Source organism: Strongylocentrotus purpuratus, unplaced genomic scaffold (assembly GCF_000002235.5).
Source record: "Strongylocentrotus purpuratus isolate Spur 01 unplaced genomic scaffold, Spur_5.0 spur5_scaffold_1, whole genome shotgun sequence".
NCBI classification, from domain to species: domain Eukaryota; kingdom Metazoa; phylum Echinodermata; class Echinoidea; order Camarodonta; family Strongylocentrotidae; genus Strongylocentrotus; species Strongylocentrotus purpuratus.
The window spans coordinates 17,427,508-17,435,713 of record NW_022145594.1 but is presented as its reverse complement, the minus strand read 5'-3'; the positions used below and the strand labels follow the sequence as shown (position 1 = coordinate 17,435,713).

At 35.7% G+C, this 8,206-nt stretch overlaps 1 protein-coding gene across 1 annotated transcript; it reads left to right on the top strand.

Annotated features, from left to right (window-relative positions):
- The first annotated feature begins 3,898 nt into the window (after nt 1-3,898).
- LOC115921258 lies at nt 3,899-7,468 on the top strand. Its single transcript, XM_030978561.1, has 4 exons — nt 3,899-4,039; nt 4,199-4,492; nt 4,902-5,150; nt 7,089-7,468. Exons 1-4 carry the CDS (start codon nt 3,922-3,924, stop codon nt 7,466-7,468), a joined length of 1,041 nt encoding a protein of 346 aa, XP_030834421.1. The 5' UTR covers nt 3,899-3,921.
- The last annotated feature ends 738 nt before the right edge of the window (nt 7,469-8,206 follow it).

The following is an 8,206-nucleotide window of genomic DNA, read 5'->3' as shown; positions in this document are numbered from 1 at the left end:
TCTGTAACCCATCCCAGTTATGCAATAATGAGAGATTGACTAATGTTTCGTTGTTATTTTCGTCCACGTTCATTTTTAATTGGCAAGTTAATTTTCCTTCACATTCTTCGGCCGTTAATTTCATCAAATTGACTTAACATGAAAGCATTTCTCCGGGCAATGAACCTTATTGTCAATTTCGTATAAAGATATAGCTGTGCAGGCAGATTATGAAGTTGTTTTCTTATCAGCTTTTTGGAGAGTTTCTTATGAAACGAAGGTATTTTGGTCAATATGGACATACACTCAGTTGAAATGAATTTGTAGACATTACATATTCACTAATACCTATAGTTTTCATTCATCTGAATCGTCTTTGTCTGGACATTTACTTGGGACAATAAATGATTTAAATGGTTTTAAATTATTACAGAGGAAATCAAGAGTCCTGAATTTACTTCAATTGTTCGGTAAGCATGTCGTTTTTATTCTATTCACATTTATTACAAAAGTTGAATTAAGGCGTATGACGACACTTTTCCCTTTACGTTCAAATACAATTTCGTTTAAAATATCAAGTGACACGAGGCCTATTGTCTGAAAAAAAAGGTATTCATATTCTTGCCTTTCTCTTTCCTGTCGTATGAAATTTTAACGGAATTCAGAAGTTCTTTAACATTTTATAATGCAACACCATACAGGAAATGCATAGTAACTCAAATTAAGATACAGTAACATGTATTTGTTTTACAGAGAAATCGAAGGAACTTCTCCAAATGATCTTCTTGATAAAGATGTCCAGAAAATCGCTGAAAAGCTTTCGATAGACGACTTTTATGACCTTGGAGTTGCACTTGGTTTCCAAATACAAGAATTGGATGCAATAGAGTATAAGAGGCTCAAAGACAGACATGAGGCCATCTGCGAAATGTTGAGAACATGGAAAGAGAGACAACTACCACATCAAAACATCAAGGATGTGCTTCTTTCACTCCTGAAGTCTGCAGAAACAGCGGCAGAAGAGACGAAAATGACAGGTTTCACTGTTACTCAATTAGATTTATCAGCAGACGCTTAACACTAATGCCTGATGACTCAAAGTATATAGTACTAAACCTGTGTATAGATCTGTACTAATCTTCTGATTTATTTACACTTTGGCGATCGTTGCTATGGGAAAAAAATAGTTTGACGCTAATGATGATCATAGTCAACATTAGTGTAGCGAAATTTGTTTCTATATAACAACATTATAAGTCTTACTGAAGATAACCCTTTCTGATAATTTTACGTTCCTTTAAAGAACTGCAACGTACTGTAAAAGCAGAAAACCAACCTGATAAACAATTATTGCCATTACTATTATTCAAAATGAAGGCACTGCAATAGAAACTTAAATAGGATAAAAAGTTATGATTTTAATGATGGTAACAATTATTGCCATTACTATTATTCAAAATGAAGGCACTGCAATAGAAACTTAAATAGAATAAAAAGTTATGATTTTAATGATGGTAATAATTAATAATGATAGCAACACCAAAAATAACAATGAATAATGAAAATTACATATTTGTAATGATGATGATAATAACATTGACATTATTAATGATTATTGTAGTAGTAAGAACCACAGGGTGTGAATATTTCTTTTCTTCTGAAATACATTGCCAATTATGGAGGGAAGAAATTGAGAAGAAAAAAATTAAAATATAAACAAACATACATTAATACATTATTTCAGTGAATCATTTGTGATTGTGCCGAAGAATCTCATTTAACTATATTTAATTTCTTTTCAATGCACCAATGACGTACATTGTATTTGGTCACCGTACTTCAGATATCACTCCGACCGGGTAAGAATTTTATTTGGTCACTAACCCTTACCGTAAATCTAATCTTAAACTTTACTGCAACCCTAACTGAAAACTGTTACTCTTAGCTAGTATAAATAAAAGCCGAACAATTACCGAAACAAATTGGTAAGAGCTTTATAAGTTTTAAAAGATTATTATCATTATTATTATTATTATTATTATTATTATTATTATTATTATTATTATTAAAATAATATTCGATTAAAATAGGACAATAATATATCATATATGATGTCATCAGTAATACACAAATGAAGAGCTCGGTTCCAAAAGGTACTGCATTCATTGTTTAAATCAAAATTGACTTGTTTGCATAAATGTACACATTTCCAGTAGCCTCATACAGTGACACTTTCAAAATGCTGAATTTCCAATTGGAAAATATTTAAACAAATGGCATTTAAAATTCAGTTCGGTTGCAAAGGGTATTATATCCATTTATATACATTGCATGTCTTGTCATGATAATGTAAAGTTGTACCGATCCTCTTGGCACTAAACTATTCAAGTCATGCATTGTAATTTGCATATAGTATGAAAGTTTTCGGTTCCAAAAGGTACTACATCCACAACAATTTAAAAAACATAAATTCATGACAAATATTTCTGCAGACTTCTTTAAAGAGTGGTAATGTACTTGTATCATACAATAGAATAATCAGCCAAAGTATCATTCGAAACAGACATTGCTAACTATGATAATTAAAAAATCGTGTTTTTCTCAGAATTGGATTTATGGATGTATACCTTTTGGAACCGAGCTCTTCAAATAGGCAACACTGTGACGTATAAAGGCTAACTGCAACAATCTTGAAGCATACTCACCATTCTGTATATAGTTAGTCCAACTAAATCGCCATTTTACAGTTACTTGGTTCTATTAAAAGGGTTTGGTGACCTTATGTAATTTGTCTTTTCAAATATAAAGATAGGGAAAAACAAAGGCGATTTGGAGAAGAGTTACAAGAGTTAATAACGTTTAAATCTAAAAGGTAATCTTTTGTGATATGACACGAAAATAAAATTTCACACATCTAAACTTACATAAACCCTTCTGATATTAATTACGATTAATTATATATTGGTCAGATGAATAAAGTAGAAATGTTTTAAAGCTTATTAAAAATACGAAAGAATACAAACGTTACAAAACGGCATCCGTCCGGACCTCGTGTCAAGCGGATAACGCTTCTAATTGATTTGATTTTCAATCATGCATGGCTTAATTTATATACGTTTTACTTGTCAAAGCAATCGAGTTATCCATGACCACAATCCAACTGACTGGATAACAGTTCTGTCGAAAAGCATTTCACTAACTAGAAGTCAAGATTAGCTTTGATTCTAGTACAATAAGCATAATTTCTTCTCAATATGTTTAGTGACATTTCTGACCAAGACTTGCTTACATTGGCTCGCCATATCAAGTGGACGGACTTTATGGAGGTTGGCAGAAAGCTTGGATTCAGTACGAATAAGCTTGAGAACATCAAACACAAGACATTGCAGAATCGCAAAGACGCTAACATCCAAATGCTCTGCATGTGGAAGGCATCTCAAAGACCAGGTCCTGAAGCGACTAAGACGTTGAAGTGCATCTGGCAATCTGTCTCCTTGGCATCTACGGCTCAGGATACAGGCAATTTTTCCTCTTCATTGTTAATAAATAATAGCTATATATAATTCTTGTATATATTGATTCCTATATAATTGGTCCTTGAAATGGAGAAACGAACAGACATCTTAAATAATTCATCGTTGTTTTCAATGGTATTATACACTCGAAATGTTTGGTGATAATACAATTTTTTTTAAGCTTCAGGTTGACTACAACTATAATTTTGACAACTATCATTTTGACGTGTCAAAACCTTGTCCCACAAGAGCAGACGAGCTGAGGCGGAGCCCTCTTTACACTCACTAAAACATAGGATATAGGAGAAAACTTCTGTAGTGCACAAACAACGTAAAACTAAAGCCTTAGCAGTCATGTCCGTATGACTGTCATGACACACATGCTGTTTAATATTTATATATTTTCATCTTAGACGAAAGCTTGCCTATGACCTCTCCGGTGAAATCTCCAGCGCCCTCTCCGGTGACCTCTCCGGCGATTACATCCAAACCAAGCGATCCTCTAGAGCCTGAAGATATGGATATCATTACAACATCAGATACGGGTAGATAACAGAATAATTATTTCATATGATTAGGAAAATGATAGCATTATATACATACCCTTTATATAACACAATTCCAGTGGGCATGATCAATATATAAACAACAATAAAAAACGATATCAAATATTAATTGATTTTCATCGTTTGATTTTGATGTAGAGCGATATGCAATTATTGATGACCTTGACCAATGTGGGGGAACACCAAGCACGGAAGAGCTTTGCAGCGTCGCTCTACCAGTGAAAAGTCTGCCACTAGCGTGCTCATTTGGGAAAGCCCTTCGTCTAAATGATGACCTCATTATTGGATTCATCGATCTCCCCAGTTCGTCAGTACTTCATAAGATCGCACGACAGCTCGTAGACATTTGGTGGAATGGTTTGAAAGAGGGAGAAATAGAAGATAAGTTTGATGAGCTTCTCTCTGAGTTTAACATCACAGATGTCAAAACAGGTTCGTTAGCATCCAAGGCCGAGTTCAATCGTAATCGTGTTGATAATGAAATAATAGTTTCCCACCTTTAAAGAAAAGTTTCTAGTTCAAACTCCTCTTTCATTGTTTTCTTCTTCACATTCCATTTATTCCATTTATTTGCAATAAATCAATAGGATGTACAGCAGTACAGAAGATTTTCAGAACGTAAAGACTTGTACTAACATGTATTTATAAATCATGGACATTATTTATAAATACATGTTAGTACAAGTTCGGTACTGGTCCTTAAATGTATCAATGTTTTACAGTTTATTTCATTATCTTGGGCGCCGTCAATGTTCTCATTCATCACCATCACTATGCTTTATATATTAACAAGGGTATTTACCTTAACATTGAAATATGCGTTTTTGTTCAGTGTCCACAGGCCTTGAAGAAATCTCAAAAGCCATTGGATCCAAGACAGACCTACTGGACTTGTGTCATCGCCTGGATGTTAAACCTTCTGTCGTCTTGAAGATCATGAGCACATTCGTGACCTTCCCGCCTCACATAATTGGCCGTATTGCTCTAAAGATGCTTAAAGAATGGGTACACCAGGGAGGGGCTAAAGAGAGGCTTCTTGAAGTTGCTCAGGCTTTCCGTTTCAACGATGCAGCAGTCAAGATAGCAGAAGGTAATGCCAACTCCACTTTGTTTCACATTACATTAAAGGGACTTGGTAACATTTTTCACATGCGAGAAAGTGGTGCTAAGTTAGTGACGCCAATGCTAGATGTACAATTTAAGATAATCTGAAAGTTTGAGTGAAAACGGACCATTATTAATGATATAAATTGGGAAAAACTGATCTGATTGATTCCTTAGTTCTCCCTACTATAATATTAAAATTTAATTACATTTAAGGTGAATGTTAATCGTCACAAATCAATGAATTGGCTCTATACACCATTCCAGAAATTTAAGTGTTGAAAGATTTTTTAAAAGCCTGTCTTATGTCTTTTTTCATGCAAAAACGGTTGGGAAAATTCAAAAGTGGTTGGGAGAATTTACTGTTAATCACTGTTAGAGAGTGTTGCACTGTGACACCTTCAAAGAAAACCATAGATATTTTTGTGGTTTGAGAATTTTCCAGGATTTTTTGCAGGTTAGAGGGTAGCCTCTTGTCGATGCCCTCGCGCTGTTGGAGTCTCTAAATTCTGACGAGCGAAGCGAGTCAGAGAAACCGAGGCGCTTGCGCGGAGGGCCTCTTGACAAGTGATCTGAATTTCTTATGTTTTACTTTGTTTGGCGAATATTCCGACCCAGCAGAGTTCGGTGAAAGTCATCCAATCAGAGAGAGCTACTATGACGTAATATATACCGCTCTGTGCGAATTCCCTCCGTGAGAGCAAGACTGGCCGCCTAGTTGTAGTCTGCAAGCACAAACCCTGGTCAGTCGTAAAAGAGAGTGTGCACTATAAGACTACCATATGCCACGTACTATAGCTGCTCCTGACCTATATTGGTACAACTAGTAGGTACCAGTAGATAGCTGGGCTAGGCTTCTCTCAAGGCACAATGATTTTTTTTGATAAAGTGTCAAATTAGGGTCTGTGCTTGCAGACTAGCCTAGTTGGGCAATCCCGAACACACACGTACACACACACAATCGCTGCGGTCTAGACATGCATAATTCAGTAGGAAATCGGGTCTCATAAATATATAATTCAGATCACTTGTCAAGAGGCCCTCCGCGCAAGCGCCTCGGTTTCTCTGACTCGCTTCGCTCGTCAGAATTTAGAGACTCCAACAGCGCGAGGGCATCGACAAGAGGCTAGTTAGAGGGTTAGTACAGTAGAATGAATAAAATAAGTAAAATTTCATACACAAATTATGCAACTTTTTCATCAAATTTCACCAAGTCACTTTAAATGGTGGAGCCCTACTTGATCAGTGGAAGAAAACAAATTGTTTGACAGATTCATTTTGTTTACTTACTATTGACCGACATTTCCCATTCAGAGAAAATCATGAAATAGGCAGGAGCATTTATCACTATTTAACATCTTTCTAAGAAGAAGAAATCATTAGCCGCGTTGCTAGATGAGGAAACACACAATAGAAAGGAAATTATCCGTTCACCAGTTATCAATCATACCAAAGTACCGCGGTATACCACTAATTAATTTGTTTGAATTTTGCAGTCATCAACCAGAACTAGAAGCGTGGGGTACCACTCATTAACCTGTTCGAATTTTGAAAGAGCATCTCGGAAATTTTGCCAATGATTTCTATATTTTAAAACATTGACCATGCATACTTTACTTTATTTAGCGGAGTTCTAATAACAATACATTCTGAAAAGCGAGATTATAATTCTGTTAAACTCCAATCAAATCCTGACTCAAGATGAGTGAAATGTTTTTGTTCAAACCCCTACAAAAATACTTTATTCCACGCTTCTTTCCCAATCACTTTACACAATAAGCGCTCAAAAGTGTCTGCTTTTGAAAATGACTTCGAAAAAAATTGGCACTACTTGATATTTTTGTACAATAAACTATTAAGTATTTTTTTTTTACATGTTTCACGTGGGGTCATTAATGACTTGATTCCTTCTCATCCTCCTTAGCCATGAAATGCCAACCAAGCTATATGCCTTTCATCTCACATGGCATCATTGATCCTAAGGGTGGAGAACTGACCTTCGATGAACTTGATATTACCGTATCTATCCCTGAAGGAGCTATACCTAAAGGGATGAGATCAGTCGTAACTCTTCGTATCCCAACTCATGATACTCCAACGATTCCTGTACGCGAGGGTGAGGTAGTCATTACGCCAGTCGTAGAAGGTTCTCTGACACAAGAACTGCTCAAGCCTGCCACGGTGGTAATATCACACTGTACCAATCACCGTGAACTTACAGAGGACTCTTCTGTTATCTTGTATACAAGAACTGGACCAGGTACAAAGCTATCTACATATTTTGATTCTGTCCTCTCGAAATAAGAGTAAACATCATCACTTGAAATTCGAATCCTAATCATTTGACAAATGACTAGGAATAACGGATTTAATTACACAGATATGATACTCTTTCCGTCATGAGAATCCATTTATTAAATGATAAGCTGGTGAAAAGTATTATTGAATGATTTCTCAATAATAAAGAAGAAGTAGGATTATGCCATTTGAATCAACTCGATGAACTTAACTCGTATCCAGTCAAATACCAGAATATAAACTGAGTCGAAAATCAATTCCTACTCTACTTGTAATCAATATTGTACAAGCCTATATTACCAAGGAGTCAGATAGTTTAATAAATATTTGTAATATTGGTAAATCTTTAATTTCTTATTTCAAAGGAACGGTCGGTCGTAGAAACCTGACTCCGCGCACGTCAGAAATCTTAAAAAATAAGATTAAGTTTCGAACACGTCATCTTCAATTGTGGGCTCTGTCATCGACTGATCTTCAAGGACTCCAGCTGAGATGTGTAGTCTTCCAGCCTCTCTGCATCACCCATGCAGAGAAACCAACTCTACGTGTATACATAATTCATCTATAGGAACTACATAGAGGTATTTATATCATATAATCTAATCTGGGTAAGAGGGAAGGATGGGGGTTTGGGAAGGGGGGTGATGGAAGTAAGAAGGTTGGATGAGGAAGGGGCGGAAGGGTGTGCGGATGGAGAGGGGAGGAATGAGAAGAGAATGATGCACAGTATATACAGTTCGTAGA

Coding starts and splice junctions, on each gene's coding strand:
- LOC115921258 (XM_030978561.1), top strand. CDS start 3,922: ATGACCTCTCCGGTGAAATCTCCAGCGCCCTCTCCGGTGACCTCTCCG. Junction 4,040..4,198: donor CATTACAACATCAGATACGG/GTAGATAACAGA, acceptor ATTTTGATGTAG/AGCGATATGCAATTATTGAT. Junction 4,493..4,901: donor CATCACAGATGTCAAAACAG/GTTCGTTAGCAT, acceptor CAGTGTCCACAG/GCCTTGAAGAAATCTCAAAA.